We start from the raw sequence: 25936 nt of genomic DNA, 5'->3' as shown, positions 1-25936 counted from the left end.
AAGGGATTGCTCAGTCCCCCTCGAGGACTGGCCTCAGGGCTAGAGTGAGCATCAGGTGTTGCAGTCACTCACACGCAGTGTACTCATCATCAAGACTCACCACCCCGGTCAACTCCCTACCGCTTCCCTCTGCTCTTCAAGACCGTGCATGTTCGTGCCAGCGATCACTCAGGAATTCGGATGAGTTTGATAGCCTCATCGTGCYTCCTCGAAGGCGGCGGTGGCAGCGGCATCTGTGACTCGGTGAGTCATGATACAGTAGAGACGCGCCACCCGCCATCCTGAGAATTCATAGCCCAACATTGCCCCGGTCCATTATATGAATCATTACTGTAATGTATCTGAAAGGAGTTGCTTGCTCTGAAAATTAGCCTTTTATCCTTTTGGAGGGAATAGCAGTTCGTGTTGACCCTTGGAGGGTTTTTTGTGCCAGGTCTAAAGGAGAGGAGTGTGAACTGAAATGTTGGGGGTTTTATCTGGTGTCAAAGCTTCTTAGACGCTCAGCTCTCTGGTGATAAAATGCCAAGATGAACACCAGAAGGGCTATCTGACCCCAGGCTGTAGAGACAAGACTCCTCCACCAACCGTCTGGTGCTGTGTACCCAGACAAATCACGGATGAGTTAATCTATTAGCCTACAGGACTGTACATTCATGTTGTTTCTTTTACCCTCTGCTAGAAATGCACTGGTTCAATCCATGATTAAGGATGCAAATGTTATTGGGTCATTGGGTTATCTGGAATCTGCTGCATTTGAGTGATGTGCTACGATTCTATTCGACTTAAGAAGGCTATAGTTTCATCTCTTTCCACTTCCTTCAACACATAACACACCATGTGCAGTTTTTGTCCCCTCATCACTGAATAAACCTTCCTCGCGTCACATCCTCTCTGTTTGCAACACAATTGAAGCCTTAAGTAATTAGCAGCTTTAAGATTAGCGTGCCATCACCGCTGTTTTCCAAATTAGTCCTGTTCTCACCCCGAAACCTGCCTTTCACTTCTGTTCATTAATGTCTTTGAGCACGAAGCACAATRGAGAACCTGGAACCAGCTTGACCAAGATAAACCACACAACTCCAGAATGTAGCTAGCTTGTCATAGTTCTCTTCTTATAAAATATGTATTGTTCTATTGATGATGTATCTTGGGTTATTCTCATTGCATCTAATGACTCTACTTAATCATGTACATTTTCCTGTTGTTTTAGCATTTTTCAACAACAAAAAAATGTCCTGTATTGTTTTGTATTTTTCATTTTGAAATTCATGGCTGCTTTTGAAGGATTCATCTTGTTTTGCTGTGACTATAATTGCATCATTTATCATTTGGAGAACAAATATATTGACCCTGACTTGGATGTTTAAGGAAAGCCATTACCTCAACAGTATGATGGACTGAGTGGAAAAACAAGACAAATTACACAACATTTTATTAATGGGACGTCCAATGCTGGCTTGATTGAAAACTGCTCATAGTTGTACTTGACGTTGATATTTTGACACACTCGCCTYGAGCCAACTCTACTGTTAATTAATCATTCATTTCCAACAGCTTTCAGCTAGGTAGCGTGTGTAGTAAGATAGTGCTAAACTCACACACCAGGCGCTAATGTTAAAATAATGAAGGAGCTAAGGGGTGAGCAAGATAGCTTCAGACATTTTGTGAGAGCCATTAATCTTTCTCGAACAGACATTCTTCATTTGGGGCCCTATTTGGAGTCATTACATTGTTATGTCTGCATTAGTGGTTAATGGATAACCTCAATGGAACCTTGGGATTCTAGCTGACCCTATATTTCACGCCTTGACTTCAGTGAGAATCCCTTCAAACTAGAATTACTGCTCTTGAAAATGGAATCTATGTGGTGTAGCACTTCAAATAGGTCACGTCTATTGCTTCTTAGTCTGTGTAGTCATGGTAATAGTCMGAGTATTGAAAATCTATATTGAAATTGGACTTGGCTCTACATTTATGTGCTAGCAATCATGAGTTCACTGCTACACCATAATGTTGACCCGGGATACATCATTTTTCCTCTGGCCATTGCTCGACCACTTTCAGAGTATAAAAGGCATAAACTGTAGCCAATAAAGTTAGTCCTGYTTTGTCTTTTCATCTTTCAGTCTGTGCATAGGGGCTGCAGGCTGCACATCCAGAAGACCAGAACCCTAACCCAAATTCATCAATACCTTATCTTATCCAAAAACCACAAAGGCCTTTTATTCAGCTCATTTGGCCTTTAGGGCCAATGCTCTTTGTACTGGGTATGGATTGGAGAGATACCACAGTGCTGTTGTCCTCCGGGACAAAGCCTGGCATTGATTCCCTCTCCTGTAAATTCCCTCTCCAGATGACCCCTGTGTCCTGATACAAAAGCCAAAGACGTTCCATTCTCAAAGACACAGGGCCCTAAAGCTGATAATGATTTGACAAGTTCATCCCACTAGGGATTCAATGTATGAGTGTGACATTCAGCCAGGTCACGCTAACAATAAACATTATTGTCTGTCAGGTGGGAGTGCTGAGGCACAGGTTGTGCATTGCCCCGTGTTAGAGTCTTGGAGACTACCTTTATGCCAATTGCTGGTCTCCCTTCACATCTAGAATGGATCAAGCCATATGCACTCTTAGAAAAACAGGTGCTATCTAGAACCTAAAAAGGGTTATCTCGCTGTTCCCATAGGACAACCCTTTGAAGAACCCGATRTGGTTCCAGGTAGAACCCTTTTGAGTTCCATGTAGAACCCTTTACACAGAGGGTTCTACATGGAACCCAAAAGAGTTCTACCTGGAACCAAAAAGTGTTCTCCTACGGGGACAGYCAAAGAACCCTTTTGGAACCCTTTTTTCTAAGAGTGCAGATGGCTTGATCCATTCTAGGTGTGAAGGGAGACCAGCGCTGTGTCTCTCTGTACGTCAGCACAGAGCATCTCTGTGTGCACGGCTGTCTGCCATCCCCTCTATCATGTCCCACAGATACATTTGACAAAGGCCTGTGATCAATCGGACAAGAACGCCGTCTTTGATTTGGCTTCATGTGGCTCATGTGGCAAAACAATCTCATTCAACTTGTGCTCTCTCCTTCCCTTTCATGTGAGAGTTCAGTTTATTCATCCTCTACCGATTCGTGTCAGTCACAAGTAGGTCCACTTATAACCTGTCAACAACTTGCGGCTGCAATTTCAATCCAATTGATGAAGTGATCTGATTTGTTATTTTTATCGCCAGTCTGTGCTAAAACAGATCTAATTTTGGACAGGTTTCCGTGACTCATTGCCAGGATGTAAGGGGCCAATTCCATCGACTTTCCATCCCAAGTCACTGACATAATTAACCATTCCCAAATTGAAGCAAGGGTAGCATTTGCCTTCCAAATCWCGTCCGCTAACTAATTATTGTTCCTTTGTGTCCGATGGCGAATATTTTACAGATGTAGGATCTTAATTTGTGCCAGTTTGCTACAGCAGGAAAATAATCTTGCAGCAACAGGAAATGTGAATTATTATGTGGATTATAATTAATGGACATTTTTACAAGGGTTGATACATTTTTTTCATTAGGGTAAATCAAGTCTGAAATKTCATTGTGGAAATTACAAACATTAGAAGCTTTTAAAACTAAAATACAATACAAGCTTGCATTTCCTGCTTTGCAGTAAAATTCTCAGCAACAAAAGAGTGATCAAATTAAGATCCTACATCTGTATCCAGAGGAGTATCTCCCTTTGTAATGGCACAGACTCTTCCAGAGAGTGTTTACACCTTATCATCCTGCAGGGTTTCCTATTCAACCTATTTGTTTTTCACAAGCTATACAGTGAGTGTTAAGCTGAGAACATTGTCTTCAAAAGCATCTAATTTTCTTTGGCCTCAAGCCAGTACATCAAAAGATGACACCGTAGAGCCCTTTCCCTTCATTTGCATTAGAGGGATTTGCTGAACTATTTTCAGAAGTGAAAGCAACAACAACAGCAGCAAATACCCTTTGAGCCTTGAAAACGAACCGATCGGCGTCACAACCTACTGGGTACACCACGTCACTTCAACGTGGAGAATTGGGTAATATTTGGTAGATACGCTGCTGATCAATGAGATTCCAACCAATTTTCCCCCACTCAAAAAGACAGCCAAAAATGTGTTGAATTATCACTATGCTTTCAACAACGTTCAACAGGGAATACAACGTCAGATATTTTGTTTATCAATACAACAACTTAATGTGTTATCACTGTGCTTCATCTAATAGCAGAACCAAATGACCTGGATTGCAGTTGAGATTATATTAAAGTTCATGGTGCATGTGATCAATGCCGTTTGAGATCCTGTGCAGATTATTACAGCAATTGGGAAGATTTCCACAGTCCTGCAAACCTCAACATACATGCTTTCTATGATTACATAAGAAGGCATTTATTGTTACAGTGATCTTAAAATGTGGCCATGGATGTGTTACTCGTTTTAAGGTTGAATAAATACTGTTACATTGTCTTACAAAAGTAATATTGAATTGTGTTTGGTTAACAACGCAAACAAATTGTCACGACTTCCGCCGAAGTCGGTCCCTCTCCTTGTTTGGGCGGCGTTCCGGCGGTCGGCGTCGCCGGCCTTCTAGCCATCGCCGATCCACCTTTCCTGAAATCTAAATGGGTTAAATAGTAGTTTTTTCTCACCCATCTACACACAATACCCCATAATGGCAAAGTAAAAACATGTTTTTAGAAATGTTTGCAAATGTATTATAAATGAAATACAGAAATATCTAATTTGCATACTGTAAGTATTCACATCCCTGAATCAATACTTCATAGAAGCACTTTGGCAGAGTCTTTCTGGGTACATCGCAGAGCTTTCCACACGTGGATTGTGCAATATTTGCCCATTATTGTTAAAAAAATTCTCCAAGCTCTGTCAAAATGGTTTTCTCATTGCTAGACAACCATTTCAGGTCTTGCCATGGATTTAAGTCAAAACTGTAATTCGGCCACTCAGGAACATTCACTGTCTTCTTGATAAGCATCTCCAGTGTAGATTTGGCCTTGTGTTTTAGGATATTGTCCTGCTAAAAGGTGAATTCATCTCCCAGTGTGTGGTGAAAAGAAGTTTGAACTAGGTGTTCCTAAAAGATTTTGCCTGTGATTAGCTCTATTCCGTTTCTTTTTTATCCTGAAAACTCCCCAGTCCTTAACGAATACAAGCATACCCATAACATGATGCAGCCACCACTATGCTTGAAAATATGAAGAGTGGTACAGTACTCAGTAATGTGTTGTATTGGATTTTCCCAAAACATAACACTTTGTATTCAGGACAAGAAGTTAATTGCAGTATTACTTTAGTGCCTTGTTTCAGGATGCATGTTTTGGAATATTTGTATTCTGTACAGGCTTCATTCTTTTCACTCTGTCAATTAGGTCAGTATTGTGGAGTAACTACAATGTTGTTGATCCATCCTCAGTTTTCTCCTATCACAGCCATTAACTGTTTTAAATATGAGGTCACCATTGACCTCATATTGAAATCCTTGAGCGGTTTCCTTCCTCTCCGGCAACTGAGTTAGGAAGGACACCTGTATCTTTGTAGTGACCAATAGGGAAACTTCTTTGCAATGCATTGGAAAACCTCCTTGGTCTCTGTGTTTGAAATTCGCTGCTCGACCGAGGGACCTTACAGATAATTGTATGTGTGGGGTACAGAGATGAGGTAGTCATTCATGTTAAACACTATTATTGCACACAGAGTGAGTCCATGCAACTTATTATGACTTGTAAAGCACATTTTTACTCCTGAACTTATTTAGGCTTGCCATAACAAATGAGTTGAATACTTATTGACTCAAGACATTTCAAGTTTTAATTTGCAATTAATTTGTAAAAATATCTAAAAATACAATTCCACTTTGACATTACGGGGTATTCTGTGTCGGCCACTGATACAAAAACGACATTTAATACATTTTACATTGAGGCCGTAGCACAACAAAATATGTAAGAAGTCAAGGGGTGTGAATACTAGATCTGTGCCACTGGCTTAATCCTATTATTTTATTTCATTAACTTGTATTTTTGGTTGAGATGGAGATGTGAATCCAACATATCAATGCCTGGCAATGTTTTCAGCCAGAGAGCTTTAGAGAAGCCATGAAGCTTCAGCAGGTCAGCAGAGGTCCCTACACTCGCCCACAGCAAGTCTTTTCTTACTCGCCCACAGCAAGTCTTTTCTTACTCGCCCACAGCAAGTCTTTTCTTACTCGCCCACATCTCTGGAGAGTACACCTTCATAAAGGTACTTGTTAAAAGCCACGAATGCAGCTTGAAGACATTCAACTCAAAGATGAAGCACCGCTATTAATCTCGGAATATTGGTGGAGAGATAGTTGGTGGACAGATAGTAGTGATGGCCAAATAGCAGTAAGCTGTACACAACTATAAAGAAGTCTATTTCTAAATTGGACACCTAGGATAAACATGCTTTGTGCTATCGCACAATTCAGGCCACACAACAACAGCCACATCCGTCCCTGGAAAAAAATAACATTAGAATGCAGTCTATACAAAGATGGCCACCTCCATCCTTGGAGCGTAGCAATTCCCCTCTCTTGGAACACTATCATCAACGTTGCCACAAGCAATTTCTTATCCTATCCAACTAATAGTTCCAGCTCTGAAATGCTATAAAAACACAGTCTCAATATTCAAAGGTAATCCCTTTCGAATTTGAGCTCAACTTCAAACAAATGCCTGTGAATGAATCTGTCATTCACACACACGGCCGATGGTGATTATAGGTGGAATGGCATTTTGATAAATACCACCAAGAGTAAGTAATGGGCTCTCTCCCCCTCTTTGAGAGCATATGATTTCAGAGAGCAGATTTGTTGAAGGGCATATTTGATCAAGTGAGGCTGAGGCGTGGAAGGCAGAAGGGCTCATTTTCATATTTTCATCACATTCCGTTAAAGAAACACAGTAGAGCCTCCAAATTGTTTACCATGCATGATAGGAACTGGCTGGCACATAAACAGGTTGCGGGATGCATCCATCACGCCCAATCCAACAGCACGTCTCTCAAGCGACGGGAGGAGTTAGTTATGGAAACGGGCGAGTTTTGACTCGAGAGACAGCACCTAATCTGCTCAGATTTCTACAACGAGACGGATGAATCATACCTGTGACTGAGCCCTGGAGGGATGAATGCTAAAGTCAGCATATCCCCCAAAACAAAATCCAATTTCCTCAATGATCCCCGCTCCCTATACACCTACCTCCTAGGTCATTCGAAACAGACCCTCCCATTCACTACAGTTGATGGCCAACTGAGCTATCCACAATGAAAATGCTATCCAGTAATTCTATCCCTCCTTTTTCAGGAGCAAGGAAGGAGAGGAATCTCCCCTGGACAGATGGCGCGTGACGCAGCCTCCGACATTATCAGCAGAGACCAGGGCATTGCTATGGCCACTCTGGCCTCCACCGGCGGAACCCAGCCCAGTCCACATGTCCCTCTCCCCAAGCCTTCAAAGCTATGGGGCCAAAGAGCTGCTCAGCACACAAATGACCAGCCAGGCACATTGCTGGAAGTAGAATGCCCACTGGGCACCATATGGAGATACATGTAGAATGCACAGTATAAAGACTCCTGAGCAGAGCAATTGGTGGATTGAATTGTACAGGCTTTGGTAATTAGTTGATTAATTGGCTGATAGACTCATYGACCTTCATCTGAACCTGGGGTTCCGCACTGAATAAATTATTTGAGGGAAATCCTGATSAAAATCGCTCCACGAGGCCAACTCTCCATTGCAAATCTTGATTTCAGCAATTTTATTTGGTTACAGCAAACACATGCTAGACTGTAACACCACAATTGCAGTTGCGAATTTCACTTGGTAATCATTTCGTGAGGGTGAAAATGCAAGCTGTGGGTGGACTGTTATGACTAAGGATTCACAAAAGCATTCTGCTTGACCTTACATCTTGAACATATTCACCCCCTAACCCACTCTCTTTATCTGTCCCTCCTTCTCTCACTCTCTTCTCCACACGCATGCACACACGCACGCACGCACAACCACACACACACACACACACAACACACACACACACACACACACACACACAACACACACACACACACACACACACACACACACACACACACACACACACACACACACACACACACACACACACATACACATACACGGAATGGGAACCAGACACCAGAAGAGACCATGATAAATGGCCGAGCACACCAATCAGGGCCAGGCTTTTTAATAGACCTTCAAGTGAGTCTGGGTTGACACAACTCATTAGTCTATATGTTTGAGTTAAGTACAGGAAAGGAGCAGCGAGGAAGGTAAGGGGAAAGAATGCATGGAGAGACCTGAATATCCTATAACCTTAAGGGAACCACGTCTCACATTTTTAATTTCGAAGGCTTACGCCTGGCATGGGGAGATAGGGATTTTCTGCCAAGATGACATACGAAAGGGGTGGCCATTTTGGAATCTGGTCAAGGAGGCACAGCAAGGATAACCAATGCTCTGGCCAGAAGACCTTAGCACACTGCCTRCCAGTAACGCACTAGTCTCTATGGGTGGTGCAGGGTAGCATACTGTATGGAGACCCGAGCTGAAAATGTGAGGTTATCTAACAGCCAACGTCACAGGCCTATTTTTGACGGCAGTGGTTCCTTTATATAATCATACCAGATACTAGCTTTTGAAGTCTCTTGAATGAACTTTTCACTTTTCGCTTTACTGTGAACTTTCAATATTCGGAACAGAARTGAGGCCCAACATTGTGGGTGTCTATTTTTGTGGAAGAAATTTTGCTCAATTAGGTCAAACGATTTAAATTGCCAAGAGGATAAACAGAACTTAAATACTATGTGACCATAAAGAACATTTTTGTCAGAGATAAAATGAAGATGAATTGATTCCAATAAATAAATAATGATAAGATTAGTAACAAAATAAGACAGTTCTGTTATTTTCAACAATAGTGCTCTGCTGTAAACCAATGGTAAAATTATATTCATTCCCTTCGTTGATTCTGAACTTTGCACTTCAAAACAATGAAAGCATCCTCAAAAATGACATTTTTTTTACGGGCAATGTTAGGCAATTGTTGATGATGATAAAGTGAACTTAATGAAATGTCAAGCAGATTCAAATGAGACAAAAACACTATAGCTTTGAAATAACTGGTAAATTGGTTCCCAAAACCRAAAATATGTAACTGTATGAAATCAGAACTAACAGTTGATAACAGTGAATCCATACCTAACCCTGTTGTAACTGTTGTAACTGTGTGAAAAAGGTTTGTATGTTTTTCTCACTGAAACAGATTCAAAACTGAAGTGTGAGCTTTTTTGTGTTAAATTGCCATAAACGCAAAAAGATGGTAGACAAAGCGCTACTGTGTAATATAGGTGCAAATATCAAGGCCAAACAAAGGAGTCACTCCCTCACGGCACACTCAGACACACCAGAGGAGAGTAAGCCCATCTGTGACGTGCATATGAGCCAGAGTAATGTGTGTATGTGTGTCTGGTATTTGTTTGTGTATGTTTAACTTTTTCTGTGCATGTGAATAATGGCATTGTTATAGTGCATCTGTTGGTTTGTTGTGTGTGTGTGTGTGCGCGCGTGAACGTGTRAGTCTGTGTGTTTCTCTGTGTCTCTGTCTCTACACTCTGCTATCTGGAACCTCAAAGGGTTCTTCTGCTGTCCCCGTAGAAGAACCCTTAGAAGAACGCTTTTTGGTTCCAGGTAGAAACCTTTTGGGTTCCAGGTAGAACCCTTCCCACAGAGGGTTCTACATGAAACCCACAAGGGTTCTAGCTGGAACCAAAATGGGTTCTACCTGGAACCAAAAATGGTTTTCCTATGGGGACAACTGAAAAACCTTTTGCAACCCTTTTTCTAAGTGTGTGTGTGTGTGTGTGTTGTGTGTGTGTGTGTGTGTGTGTGTGTGCGCGCATGTGTGCCAGGGTGCGTGTACCCATACGGGTCTGCTGTGGCAGTTGTTTTCTCTCTGCACCAGGGCCCCAGGATAGAACGAGGGGACCACAGCACAAGCCCAATTGTAATTGCTACTATTAGGAGCCAAGAGCCAAGAAGGGCCGGCACTGCCAAGTGGGCTGTCCAGGAGGAAAATGTACAGCTGCTGACTCCTAAAGAACCCAACACATCTGCCTCAGCCTGTTGTGTGCATGGTGTGAATGAGTGRGTGTGTGAGAGGAGGTAAAACTCTGTGAGCCATAAAGAAATTAAATTCAGAGCAAATTAAACCATTTATCCATTTTCTTTTCACACGCTATCTCTCATTCATTTCCGCAGCTATTTCTTCCTGATGCTGCTGTCACAGGAGGTTAGTGGCACCTTAATTGGGGAGAACGGGCTCGTGGTAATGGCTGGAGCGGAATCGGTGAAACGGTATCAAATACTTCAATCACGTGGTTTCCATGTGTTTGATGCCATTCCATTCACTCCGTTCCAGCCATTATCATGAGCCGTCGTTCCCTCAGCAGCCTCCACTGTATCACTCCTCATAGAGAGCAGACGCGCTACATCAGAAAGCCTCCTGTTGACAGAAGCGGACGCACATTAAAAGGGACACATTCACTATTAAAGGATGATGTCACCATTTGCTGAGGCACCTGCTTGTTAGTGCCCAATAAAAGTGTTACCTAAGTCCATTATCTCCCAGTAACCCAACCTCTCCATCTTATCTCTCCATTGAACCCACAGCAGGCRGATCCCCTCCTGGCTAGCTCGTCATGGATGCTGTATTGATTCTGCCCTGTGATACTGTTGCTCACCTCCCGGTTACAGACAAACAGTCTCATTAAATAGTAAAAAATTGCGCCGGCTAAGCACACACTATTAGCCGTTTCTAGGTCAGCACATAAATCAATAAGCGGCAGCGCTTACGCAGCACACACACAATCGACTCCCCGGAGACGCAGGTCGACTGTTTTGATTCCCACTCCCTGCTAAAAGAAAAGAAAAGAAAAAGAAACATAATTAGCCGYGCGGAAGCTAAGGAGGCAGTTTTGCTATTGTACTGTAGTTATGGTAAGAAACCCTTATTTGACTTCACGGTCGGCTGAGCGTGGGTTGGGATTATTGTAATAATGATAATGGTGGTGATGATTGTACTGACGGCAATTATAATAATGCCACAGCTATTGTGTTTCTCCATTATCTAATTAATGCATGACTTCCTAATTTTATTTACTTAGATGTATAATCCAGGGTTCATTCACAAACTAATCCAAACAACCAGTTTTTCACACCAGGAATCCAGATTAGGAGCATTGATTGACAGCGGTCCGCAGTGCACCCCTCTTGGGGATTTACCTCCAGTGGTCATTGGTCAATCTCCCACTCTCCCACTACAGCTGAGAAAAGCCCTCAGGTGGAAGGAATCTGTCATTATTATTTCATGAGCAAAGGACACACACAGTGARCTTAACGGAACATGCCAAGGACAGACCTCACAGGATTGATGAGGGCAGATGCCAATGCATCAAGCATTTAGAGATTGCTGTTTTTTTCTTCCATCCAGTACATTCTATTCTACACTATTGTAGCTATAGATTTATAGGGACTATGTCTCGCTCTATCCCTTAAACTGAGCCTAGATAGCAGTGGATCCCAAAAGGGCAGATGCCTATACAATAAGTAATTTGCGTTTAGATCCTGCTTTTCTTGCCAGACAATACTATGGGTGCTAGGCTACCATAGCTGTCTTGCGCTGTGTCCCTTAGCCTTCTAGTGAAGGATGGCAGTCAGTGGAGCCCATGCGTGCAGCTCACAAGGACATGCCACATGTCAGCCTCATTAGAAGAGAGGGCCAGGACTGGGCTATTTCCACATGGCTGCACCCAGAGACCTAGAGACGGAAGGGAGGAGAGGAGAGGGAGAAGGTGGTTAAGGGTAGGGGGAAAGGGGCTGCTTGGGGTGTGGTTGATGTTGCGGCTGATGTTGGAGAGGAAGAGGTTTACCGCATGTGGGTCCACATATATATTTTGGGTGGTGGGGTGTGTGTGTGTGTGTGTGTGTGTGTGTGTGTGTGTGTGTGTGTGTGTGTGCTGTGTGTGTGTGTGTGTGTGTGTGTGCGTGCGTGTGCGTGTGCGCGTAGGGCGTTGCGTGGTGGCGTGGCGCGTACGTGCGTGCGTAGTTGAGTTTCTAAGAGCATACAAATGGCATGCGTGTGAAAATCTAGCTCTGTGTGTGTTTAATACATTTAGCATATTTTCAAGTGTCTCTGTTGTGTGAGTACACTCCACACTCCCCAGTGGATTCCAGCTGATGCTACAGACAGTGAAGGGCAGGAGGTCACTCTCACGTCCCACTGACTACTCCAAGATTGGGGCCCTTTGCGTCCTCCCTCCCCTTCTAGGTAACCTTGTGACACTAAATATTTTGCCCACCCCAGGGCTCACCTCGCCATCATATCAGCTYAGTCCCAGCTGTATTATCTACAGTAATACTGATCAATGTCTACTTGGGAGGCCTGATGATGTAAAAGCCTGTTTAAAGCTCAGTATGTCTGTATTATCTGCCCCGAGCATAGAAGCCACCGAGGGATGATGGGTAGAGTGCTGATTCCTTTTTCCAAGTATATTTTGGTAACGTTCAACGGCCCCTTTATAATACACAGTGTATTTGTTTGACTGTACGGCCATGAGCTCTGCGGGCCCCACAAAGCATTGTTCCTCTATCTGTAGCGCATTCTGTACTGTAGTTGTGAACATGTGGTGTTTCAGCCACAAAAGAGAGTCATATGAACATCCTGTACGCCTGTATTTTGAACAAAGGCTGAAAATCTCATCACTATTTATTTTATTTTGTATTTTATTTTATTCATTCGGTTCCCATGGCGACAGCTAGTCTTACTGGGGTCCGACATATAATAAAAAAGACATTAMAGACAAAAGACTTTACAATTTACATACATTTAAAAACATGAACATGTTGTGTCTTCAGAATAATCAGGTAGACACAATACAAGGCTATTAAGAGGGGGAAACAAGACAAACTTCATCAACCAAAGGGCAATCTTCTTCCTTACTCATTTCCCATATATGTAGGAAAGTAATAACGAAGAACATGTCTCCAAACTGCTGACGGTTAGGACCTTGSCACCACTGCTCAATTTCCTCAAGTGTGAAATCCCTTTGCATATAGTGGATTCTACTTTACTTTATCGATGTAGCTGTGTACCGGACCAGGGGCCCCGACAAGGCTTCTTTGGGAAGGGTGATGGTTCTATGTGGAACCATAATGACTCAAAGAACCCTTTCAGCTCTTYAATGGTTCTTTGTAGTTCACAAAAGGGTTCTTTGCTCTTTTAGCAGCAGCTCATTCAAATATTTTGTGGTGTGGTTTGCTCACATCTTTTTGTGCAACCGTGAGTGAGAGTGTCCTTCCAGTTTATCTAGTCTGTTGTGTTATGCCATTACATGTTATATATGACTATGTTCAGTGACGGTGTTTTGTGAAAGAATGGTTGACTAAATCGGTGGTTCTCAATTCTCTCCTCAGGGACCCCCAGCTGTTCCAGAGGTAGCTCACTTGATTCAACTTGTCAATTAGCACAATGATAATGGTTAAGGAAATTTAACAATATAATAAGGCTTACAGAATGAAAAAAACTTGTATGGTTCTTCAAAASAATCTACAAAGATCAAATCAAATTTTATTTGTCACATTCTTTGTAGAAAACAGGTGTAGACTAACAGTGAAAGGCTTACGTACGTGTTGTTTTATATATACAAAATATTTTTTAATAATAAATAAAATAATAAAAATTTTAAAAAATAACAAATAAAAAGAATGATTAAAAATAACATGGCTATATGGCTATGTATACACAATCCATGTCTCAATTGTCACAAGGCTTAAAAATATATTTKTTAACCTGTCTCCTCCCCTTCATCTACACTGATTGAAGTGGTGACATCAATTGAGGTGACATCAATAAGGGATTATAGCTTTGACCTGGATTCTCCTGGTCAGTCTATGTCATGGAAAGAGCAGGTGTTCCTAATGTTTTGTACACTCAGTATATAGGGAGTAGAACCTTTGAGATTGAGAAAGGCTGTTTATAGAACTATTCTCCATAAAGGTTCTAAAATAACCATAAAAAGGGTTCTATATAGCCCCAAAAAGGGTTGTTACCATAGCGGAAGCCCCCATGCAGTATTTTTATTTTTTAAATCATAACTGAGTATATTTATTTCATAAAAAYATATTTTCCATCATTTTAATAATTTATTTCCCTGAGCCTCTTTTTGCCATTGAAATGCTCAGTCTGATCGTTTGGGTGTGATACAAATTTAAATATATTTAGCACTTATTGGCGGATAGGATCATCTAAAATCTAGAGCCTACCCCACTTACCCATTCAAAGTAAGAGGAAACGTATACAAATAAAAGATGACTGGTCATTGGTCAGGATAATCAGATTGTGATGTCATGCTGTGGGCCAAAAACTCCATTCCACCTGAACAGGCTGAAATTCCAGGCGTTTTTTTTTCCTCAAAAAGCTCTTTACACTAAAAGGGCATTCTCATAATTTTAGCAATTTCAGTGTCATTTCGACCTCATAGTATGGAGAAGAAAAACAAATTTAAACAGGAAAATYACAGTTTTGACTGCACTGCCCCTTTAATGGTTATTTATAKAACYTTAGAAAATGGTTCTTTATAGCACCACACAGTTTCCATTTAGAATCTTATGAGCACCAAAAAGGGACCCGCTATGGTTACAAGCCAAAKAACTCTTAATTGGGACTATAAAGAACCATTTGTTTTTAGTGTGTTATCTGTTAAATGAAACGAATCCCATCCCTCCTTTGAGCCCCCCTGCTGTCCCTACTCAGCCAGGGTTGGTTCTCCCGCATATCCATCATCGTGACTCAGAACACACGGCTGTAAAAAGCCACCGATGACACGTTTTTGGGGGCGACAAGGGTGTGTGTGTGTGAGGGGATTACTGTATTACAGTCTATCTCTAGGTTTAGCACCTCTCCATACAAGACACTAACTTCACCATCCACTAGATTGATTAGCATATTGATGATACAGTGGGATCAATTTGTTACATTCATGAAAAAATGCATTACTCTATATGGTAATCAAACAATTATCAAAAGAAAATCATGCATATTTAATGTGCACTAATGCAATTGTTGAAGATTGAATTTGCGTTGGTTAGGCTCTTTGCAGCTGRAAAATGTGTAGTCAGCATGTCAAGATGAGGACCAGTGTTGCAAAAAGTCAAGATGTACTGTACTGCACCGTAATTATGATCGGCAACAATCAGTTACACTGCCAAACTGATGTTTTGTTATGGTGCTAACTGGAAGGCTACAGGTAGGATACCACTGTATTCGTTTATAGGAACGACAACTTGTTCAACCATTATGCTCCAGCTCACCTTCATGGTAGAGTAAATAGCTCTTTATGGGTTYGGGCTTTATAACATGTGCAATGCGTCGTCTTCAGATACTGAAATGCAAGAGCGCGCAAAAACGGGACTAACTGTTGGAGTGGCAGTGTGCAATTGTGCATAACCAAAACAGTGTTTATTCAAAATGTTATGATCCATTTCACATAATCTATCAATAAACATCYAAAAATTCTAAATATATAAATGACCATGCTCAAATTTCACCAAGAAACATATCTTGCCTTATCTCGCCTTCAGTGATCAACTGGCAWAGCTATTATTCCAAGTGCACATTGCCAGATTATACACGTGATAAAGGTAACAGTATAATGCGCTAACTGTTTATTCCCAAAAACCCATTAACCAATATGAACAAAGTTGTTTCAGTCGTTTTAACGGACCCCATCATGCCCCATAGTCTGACACGCATGATCTCACTCGGACGCTCCCCAATCTCCCCCATAGACAAGAGCCATAGACTGTCTGTATGGTGTCAACAGGCAGTAGTATCGTAAGGTACACTTACCTCCCAAAGCTTGCTTCATAACAAAATCCATGATAATGGCGTTAAATTCCTGCCTTCTTTATCCTCGCGGTCTCCAGCAGGAGAAATAGTCCTTTGTTGCCAGATCTAAAGTAAAGAAGAAAAGCGGTCAGTGTTAAGTTTCCCACTGAAACTTGTAACTTGTCTTGACCGAAACCCTTAACTCTGAGGAAACTTTTAAAAACAATATTCAGCCATATTTCCATAAGAATTCATTGATATRAAGGACACCAAGGGCCAGTAAAATATAGGCTACCAGACCTCGAACATAAATACAGAAGCACGCACAATCATGCATSTACCGTTTGTCACGAGCACAAATGACAATGTGGTCACAATTGTCCTGCATCTACTTAGTAGGATTTTTTTTGCCTAAACCATGTTTAGGGATAATGCAAATTATGAAGCAACGTGTGTTCTTATTGGTAGGCTACTCGCAAAGTCAAAAATGTTTCACCGACACTTAAAACCCAAACTATTTTTTTGAGGTCTCCAAATTTCTCTGGAGTAGCACAGAGGTAAAGGATGATGACCAAAACACACAATAACCCTCCTCATAATTATTCAGTTATGAAACTATACACCTGCCACTGGTACTATATATGAAAACTTCCATCTTCCAATAGCCGACGTAGAATGTATCTTTTTACGATTCCAAATGTTTTGTCAACCAACCGATCAATGTTCGTACGGTTCCTATAACCTACGGTGTTCTTTCATGCACAATAACCATGCCTTTTTATTGTATGTAGCCTATTGCAAGAATAGCATATGCATTCGATTGTCTGTGAATTTCAACATATAACCGATTAATAAAGGCGTTGCATTTGTGAACGCACCATGGAAATGATCGCGGTGATACAGAACCACTTCCCTGTACATCAAAGGCAGATTTCAGCACCATTGCTAGTGGAGAGCCCCGTTATCGTCCTACAGCATAGTAAACCCGGCAGCAGGGTTTTCGTCATTGCTCATAATTACCTGTCCGGCGATTGGAATCTTTCAAAAACGACAATAAGACTCAAGGAAATGAAGTTCTCTTGCAATGGCAGACTATTATATTAAGTGCACACGCTTGGCACCTCCGGTTTGCTTGCGAAAAGGGACGTCCTTGCTCCTTCTTGCACACTGGCTATATGAGTGTGTTTATGAGGGGAACTGCAGCTGCCTTGCCTGCCGCTGATGAAGAAACTCACTGAATCAATCACATGGAGAGCTCCCTTCTGAAACGTCCCACGTTCTGACCGATAGAGAGCGATTATTATTGACGCGGCCCAGTGAGTCTTTGTGCACCCCTCCCCTTTCGGTCTAATAGCGTCTTCTTGAGTAGTTTACTGGAATAAAGCCGACAACCCAGCCTCAGCCCACAACCATGAAAAGGCTACCAAGTTGAAGCTTTTATGACCACCTATATACCTGCCTTGCTGCCTTTATACCATTTCTGACGTACATTCTATTTTGCCATGTATGTTTTTGTGTACCTATGTGGTTGAATGAATCATTTTGAAGGTGACATCCATAGATGTTTTATATCTACGGTGACATCCATCTATGGTAGCCTTTCATTAGGTAGCCTTTCATTAGGTAGCCTTTCATTAGGTAGCCTTTCATTAGGCTACACATAGACATTGCATTTTTCTTCAGTGCTGGCTGTAAAAAGCAAATAATAACGTGTATACCTACTTACCCATTGTCAGAGAATGTCTTGAGTACCTCTGTTATCACATCATTGACACATTAGACTTAACCAGATTGCACCGGGTTCACATTACATTAACCCATCACTGGCAACCAGTTGGTCTAGTTCAAACCTTAGAAAGGCTTCCCTCCAACATTGTATTGGCCATGTACGGTATTAATACTGTAGCAACATCATGTATGGGYTTGTGTCGATATTTTCAACATGACAATGATGTAATTTACTGCAATTGAAAATGAAAAGCGGAATATTGGCCACCATTAGCGAATAAAATGGTGGAATTAATAGTTAATTCAGCTGATCCTCGTTGCCTGTTAAACTTTGACTGACAGATTAGAGAATGGAATTCTATGTGCGCTCATCTGGAGTCTTGCAATATTTTSTTGGTCTTGTTAGATTTACATTGACCTAACCTTTCTTCCACTTAGATTAGAGATGGGTAGGGTTGAGTCATCCCCCATTCAACGTAAAACTCTCCCAGTTTAAAAGTTGAATTAGCAAAAGGCATAGGTACAGGTCTTGAGTTGCGGCTATGCAGACACATACAGTACCAGYAAAAAGTTTGTACACACCTAMTCATTCAAGGAGTTTTCTTTATTTGTACTATTTTCTACATTGTAGAATAATAGCGAAGACATCAAAACTATGAACTAACACATATGGAGGCATGTAGTAAMCAAAAATGTGTTAAACAAATCAAAATATATTTTAGATTTTAGATTCTTCGAAGTAGCCACCCTTTGCCTTAATGACARCTTGGCACACTYTTGGCATTCGTCCAACCAGCTTCACCTGGAATGMTTTTCCAACAGGAGTTGGAAACTCTTGAAGGRGTTCCCATGTATGCTGAGCACTTGTTGGCTGCTTTTCATTCACTCTGCGGTCCAACTCATCCCAAACCATCTCATTTGGGTTCAGGTCAGGTGATTGTGGAGACCAGGTCATCTGATGCAGCACTCCATCACTCTCCTTATTGGTCAAATAGCCCTTACACAGTCTGGAGGTGTGTTGTTTCATTGTACTGTTGAAAACAAATTATAGTCCTACTAAGCACAAACCAGATGGGATGGTGTATCGCTGCAGAATGCAATGGTAGCCATGCTGTTTAAGTGTGCTTTGAATCCTAAATAAATCACAGACAGTGTCACAAGCAAAGCACCCCACACCATCACACCTCCTCCTCCATGCTTCACGGTGGGAACTACACATGCAGAGATAATCTGTTCAAATACTCTACGTTTCACAAAGACAAGACAATTGGAAACAAAAATCTCAAATTTRGACTCAACAGACCAAAGGACAKATTTCCACCGGTCWAATGTCCATTGCTCGTGTTTCTTGGCCCAAGCAAGTCTCTTGTTGTTATTGGCGTACTTTAGCGGTTGTTTCTTTGCAGCAATTCGACCATGAAGGCCTGATTCACGCAGTCCCCTCTGAACAGTTGRTTTTGAGATATGTCTGTTACTTGAACTCTGTGAAGCATTTATTTGGGCTGCAATATGAGGTGCAGTTAACTCTAATGAACTTTTCCTCTGYAACAGAGGTAACTCTGGGTCTTCCTTTCCTGTGGCGGTCCTCATGAGAGCCAGTTTCATGGTGGGTTTTGCGACTGCACTTRAAGAAACTTTAAAAGTTCTTGAAATGTTCCATATTGACCGACCTTCATGTCTTAAAGTAATGATGGACTGTTGTTTCTCTTTGCTTATTTGAGCTGTTCTTGCCATAACATGGACTCTGTCTTTTACTGAATAGGGCTATCTTCTGTATACCACCCCTACCTTGTCACAACACAACTGATTGGCTCAAACGTACTAAGAAGGAAAGAAATTCCACAAACTAACTTTTAACAAGGCACACCTGTTAATTGAAATKAATTCCAGGTGACTACCTCATGAAGCTGGTTGAGAGAATGCCAAGAKTGTGCAAAGCTGTCATCAAGACAAAGGGTGGCTACTTTGAAGAATCTCAAAWATAAAATATWTTTGGATTTCTTTAACACTTTTTTGGTTACTACATGATTCCATGTGTGTTATTTCATAGTTTTGATGTCTTCACTATCATTCTACAGTGTAGATAATAGTAAAAATAAAGAAAAACCCTTGAATGAGTAGGTGTGTCCAAACTTTTGACTGGTAATGTATGTACACAGTAGACACTCTATAGTCTTTAAAAGTACATCATTCATAGGAGAGAACACACAGCAACACGCYGCCAGCTTGTGCGCAGACAAATCAACAAGGTGCCATGACTATAAAGTACCCTGGTGCTGTAGTACTCTCCCAAGACTGGTTTCAAAGCCACCTGTTTGTGTGTGCATGGCAACCCAAGTGATGAAACTAAAGCTCTGTAATAGCCGGGATTACAGATCAACGTGGGTGTCAGATTCCTATGAAATTCAAAACCTGACATTTTGAGATATTCCTTTCTCCACCCACTGAGTGCTGAACGGGCACCGCTGCATCATCCRTTGCTTTTAGTGAGCCCTTGCCCACGTGAAAAACATCGGCTCACAGAGTAATGGACAATGCAAACAGATTAATTGATGGGCTTTGTTGGTACTGTATTATCTTGATCATTGTTACCATCGCTGTTGTACTTAGCATCATGGTGCCTTGGATTTGCTATACAGTACTGTACTAAGTGCAATTTCTGTGCATTGCATTAGCCCATTGAAACTTTGGCTTTTAATATCAAACAAACCACCACCCTGTTGATTCCAATCATGGTCAAAGGCTGTGTGGTTGGAATTGCTAACCATGTAAGTCTACCACAATAAGCTGTAATGTCATTCATCGTTTGTACTATAGTTCGCGAGCTAAATATCATTAGGGACCTCTACAGATCTACAGAATTTAAGGCCTCCTTTCACGTGCAATTGAAGTTTGAACATGTGCATATACAGTACCAGTCAAAAGTTTGGAYACACYTACTCATTCAAGGGTTTTCATTATTTTTACTATTTTCTACATTGTAGAACAATAGTGAAGACATCACAACTATGAAATAACACATATGAAATCATGTTGTAACCAAAATAGTGTTAAACTAATCCAAATATGTTTTATATTTGAGATTCTTCAAAGTAGTTTCTTTCAAAGTTTGCCTTGATGACAGCTTTGCACACTTGGCATTCTCTCAACCAGCTTCATGAGGTAGTCACCTGGAATGCATTTCAATTAACAGGTGTGCCTTCTTAAAAGTTAATTGTGGAATTTCTTTCCTTCTTAATCGCTTTTGAGCCAATCAGTTGTGTTGTGACAAGGTAGGGGTGGTATACAGAAGATAGCCTTATTTGGTAAAAGACCAAGTCCAAATTATGGCAAGAACAGCTCAAATAAGCAAATGAAGTCCATCATTATTTTAGGGCATGAAGGTCAGTCAATACGGAACATTTCAAGAATGCAAAAACATCCAGCGCTATGATGAAACTGGCTCTCATGAGGATCGCCACAGGAATGGAAGACCCAGAGTTACCTCTGCTGCAGAGGATAAGTTCATTAGAGTTACCAGCCTCAGAAATTGCAGCCCAAATAAATTCATGAATTAATAAATTATTCATTTTGGACACATCTCAAAATCAATTGTTCAGGAGACTGTGTGAATCAGGCCGTCATCGTCAAATTGCTGCAAGGAAACCACTAGGACACCATAAGAAGACGAGACTTGCTTGGGCGAAGAAACACGAGCAATGGACATTAGACCGGTGAAATTTGTCCTTTGGTCTGGAGTCCAAATTGGAGATTTTTGGTTCCAACCACCGTGTCTTTGTCAGACCCGGTGTGGGTGAACGGATGATCTCCGCATGTGTATTACCCACCGTAAGCATGGAGGAGGATTTATGGTGTGAGGGTGGTTTGCCGGTGACACTGTCTGTGATTCATTTAGAATTCAAGGCAACTTAACCAGCATGGCTACCGCAGCATTCTGCAGCGAAACGCAATCCCATCTGGTTTGGGCTTAGTGGGACTATCATTTGTTTTTCAACAGGACAATGACCCTAAACACACCTCCAGGCTGTGTAAGGGCTATTTGACCAAGGAGAGTGATGGGTGCTCAGCGTTTGTGAGAAATCCTTCAAGACTGTTGGAAAAGCATTCCTCATGAAGCTGGTTGAGACAATGTCAAGTGTGCCAAGCTGTCATTAAGGCAAAGGGTGGCTACTTTGAAGAATCTAAAATCTAAAATACATTTGGATTTGTTTAACACTTTTGTGGTTTCTACATGATTCCATATGTGTTATTTCATAGTTTCAWTGTTTTCACTATTATTCTACAATGTACAAAATAAAGAAAAACCCTGGATTGTTTTTGAGGGGACTCCAGCGTTACACCGTAGTAGATTGATACGTTCCCTAAAATTATGGTGCATGTAGATAATATTTAATTTTCCTTTTTTATCTTTCTCACTGGCTTCATTTTGAGAATCACAATAACAGTGAGGTTGGGATTGAACAGGCTTGCCAAAACCAGGTAATTAGACTTACCCTGAAATTCCCCACAGAGGTTTCCCCCGAACCTCACAATTTTAAAAGCGGACATAAAACCGGAGTTAACTCAGACAGCATTATTGCTTTRTATTGACTGAAATAGGTTATAGCTCCACAGTCAAAACCACTAACACATTAGATGAAAATGAATATTAGATGAAAATCTATTATTTTCATGACTACAATTAACCGGTGTTATCAGTTGCGTTTGTATTGTTCACACTTTGAAGTCACATTCGAACAGGTTATTAGGTATTCAAAGTCAATTTATTCCAACTCAAAGAAACAACTGCTCATAAACATAATTAAAGGTTTMCAACCAATCCAGAGGCCAACTCAGTACTAGACTATCATGCATCCCTTTCAATATCTCATCACAAACAGATATTGATTACCGATTAATTGATTTTGCCACTCATTACAATATTGTTTTGGATTTTAAATTGGCTCAATTCTATGACTTACATGATTTCCCTAACTTGTTTTTTTGAACACCAGCCATAGACTTTTCTTCATAATTATGCACCAGTAGSTAATATAGACCAGTGAAATTCCCAATTGTAAGCCAAATCCCAAGGTATTCTTGSTTCTTAAGAACATAGGTTGCTGTTTTTTGGCTTTCGAGCCATTCACCTGTCTGGATTTGCGATCATCATCTTGTTTACCTGGTTACCSATCTTCAGTTTCTAGAAAGTCACTCATTTTAAACCAAACACTCAACTGTTCAAAGAGCACTTCCAGTAAAACGTATACATCCTACATACTGTATATAAAATTGGTTTAACACGTTACCAAGGGAAATACGACTCCCAATGTTGCAATGTTTCGACCTGGTAATACGACTTCAGGTTCCTTAATAAGGCATCAGCATCCTTCAGTTTGGTTAGGCAAACCGAATGAGTGTGCTTGCATTCTCCCTTAAAATACACCATTTATTTACAATGCAGTTGAGCAATGACTAGTGTGGACGGACTGGAGCTCCAACGTCACATAAAATTAAGTTTTTGTCAAAACTTCATTTGATTCCAGCACCCAAAGGATTGCATGCAATTACACATGACCGTTTTTGATAAAAACGTAACTTTATGTGACATCGGAGCTCCAGTCTGTCCACAGTCGCCGCTCAACTCCATCATAAATCGTGGAGTTGAGTTTAGTCAGCTACAGTTTCCTGTGTATTACAAAAGACTAGAGACACGGTCATCGTAATKGATGCCCTGCCCAAGCTAACCTTTGCCTTAAAATGGTGAGTTGGCCTCTAAATTAAGGTGGGTAATTCACAGACACTGTTGACATGTGTGTTCCGTTGCCCGTTCCGCCTTCTGRAGCCTATGATCCCACTTGATGTGTGAAATTTCCCTGGAGATTGTGTGTTAAATATGATCACCTAGTGGAGGACACAGGGATGCTATAGGGTACTGTTGGAATGAGGCTCACCTCAGCTGTCTACTCCCTGCTCTCCTGTTAACTCTGGAAAGGACAGGGATGTTTGCTTGCTGTTTRCTGACCCATGACTGGAAGGATGGTGGTGGGTAAATAACCAGGAAGTTGGTATCCATCATCCTATCATCATGGCCTAATCTCCAACCAATGGAGGATATTATGGTGGGCATATTACATCCTGGTATTTGGGTTTCCTCCTAATGGAAGCCCTATGCTTCTATCCTTTGGGTTCCTCGTTGAGCACACCTTGCAGATCTGAAATGACTGAATACGAGGAAGAAATATGGTCGACAGGTGATGCTGTAACCATACAGTATTGCTTACACCCATCCATTCATTTCAGAACCATAAGGAGTAAAAGAACAATACTAATAATACTAATAATTATAAACTGGGTGGCTCCAGCCCTGAATGCTAACTGGATGGCAGCCTTGGTATATCAGACCGTATACCACAGATATGACAACATATATTTTTACTGCTCTAATTACATTGGTAGCCAGTTTATAATAGCAATAAGGCACCTCTGGGGTTTGTGATAAATGGCCAATATACCACGGCTAAGGGCTGTGTCCAGGCACTCGTGTATAAGAACATCCCTAGCCGTGGTATATTGCCCATATACCACACCTTCTYGGGCCTTATTGCCTAAATATAATAGTGTCATTTAATAATAATATTTTTGTGGGTAAGAATAAGGAAATCAATTAAGGTGCAATGAGTAAATGTCAATCTGAGTCAAGTAATATAATATCAGCCTGATACTTTAAGGTGGATAGTTACTGAATAGTAATCCCTAGCGTGTCAATCCCTTTGGTGCTGTTGCGTATTATTGGAGTTGGACTTAGCTTTATTAATATGCATTATTGAGGTTGCACTATTAAATGAATGATACCTTGCAGCATATTGCGTGGGAGATGTGGTGGTCTCGATTTAATAAGGGAAAGTGTGCAAATAGGTCRTAATATGACACCCAAATGACTCCTTGAAATATGTCGGCATTGTCTTGGCKTCATTAGCATGTGAGTTATTTACATAATATGCCTTAAAGGACATGGTTTGCATTTCCATAAATGTTTTATGATGCGGCGGAYGACGAATATTGTAATGCTAAATCCAAATAGCTGCCTTCCGGTCAGCAGCTAGCTAGCATATGAAAATGTGTGACTAACAAGTACACTTAAAATAATTAGGAGTCATTAAGCCCGCATTGACCCTGTTTTGCACTAACTCTCTTGCACAGACTCTACGCACACACTCCCCTGTTTTGCACTAACTCTCTTGCACAGACACTGGACTCTACCCACACATACTTACACACACACACAACACACAACACACACACACCACACACACACCACACACACACACACACACACACACACACACACACACACACACACACACACCACACACACACACAACACACACACACACACACACACACACACACACACACACAACACACACACACACACCACACTACATACCTTTTATTTAAACACCTTTGCTGCCATGATTATTCCACTCTGATAATTTCTGACATGCTTCTGATGGAGCACATTGTGCTAAGTGATATGTGTCAGACCACATAACACATCACATACAATATTATGCACCAAAACGTCACATGGCTGGCGGCGACTCGGGCTGCTCATGGCTGGCGGGCGGCTCGGGCTGCTCATGGCTGGCGGACGGCTCGGCTGCTCATGGCTGGCGGGCGCTCGGCTGCTCATGGCTGGCGGGCGGCTCGGGCTGATCCGTCTGGCGGACGGCTCGGGCTGAATCCTGTCTGGGCGGACGGCTCGGGCTGATCCTGTCTGGCGGACGGCTCTGGCTGACCCTGTCTGGCGGACGGCTCTGGCTGATCCTGTCTGGCGGGCTCTGGCTGATCCTGTCTGGCGGACGGCTCTGGTGATCCTGTCTGCGGACGGCTCTAGCGGCTCGGGGCAGACGGGCAGCTCAGACGGTGCTTGGCAGACGGGCAGCTCAGACGGTGCTTGGCAGACGGACAGCTCTGACGTGCTTGGCAGACGGGAAGCTCAACGGTGCTTGGCAGACGGGCAGCTCTGAGGTGCTGCAACGGGCAGCTCTGACGGTGCTTGGCACGGGGCAGCTTGGGTGCTGCGAGGGCAGCTCTGACGTGCTTGGCAGACGGGCAGCTCTGACGGTGCTTGGCAGACGGCAGCTCTGACGTGCTTGGCAGACGGCAGCTCTGACGGTGCTTGGCAGACGGGCAGCTCTGACGGTGCTTGGCAGACGGGCAGCTCTGGCCGGCTGAGGCACACTGTATGCCTGT

At 42.0% G+C, this 25936-nt stretch overlaps 1 protein-coding gene across 1 annotated transcript in view; it reads right to left on the bottom strand.

Annotated features, from left to right (window-relative positions):
* The window catches only part of LOC111967535 (complexin-1-like), a 35214-nt gene extending 17955 nt beyond the window's left edge, over positions 1-17259 (bottom strand). The window contains exons 1-2 of the mRNA XM_023992626.2: positions 16991-17259; positions 15992-16096 (exon numbers count right to left, since the gene is read on the bottom strand). Coding sequence (XP_023848394.1) covers positions 15992-16022 — 31 coding nt within the window. The 5' untranslated portion in view covers positions 16023-16096; positions 16991-17259. The remainder of the gene's footprint in view (positions 1-15991; positions 16097-16990) is intronic.
* Between the last annotated feature and the right edge of the window lie 8677 nt (positions 17260-25936).

The sequence above is a fragment of the Salvelinus sp. IW2-2015 genome, linkage group LG8 (genome assembly GCF_002910315.2).
Source record: "Salvelinus sp. IW2-2015 linkage group LG8, ASM291031v2, whole genome shotgun sequence".
Lineage (NCBI taxonomy): Eukaryota > Metazoa > Chordata > Actinopteri > Salmoniformes > Salmonidae > Salvelinus > Salvelinus sp. IW2-2015.
This window is presented reverse-complemented; position numbering and strand designations above follow the sequence as displayed.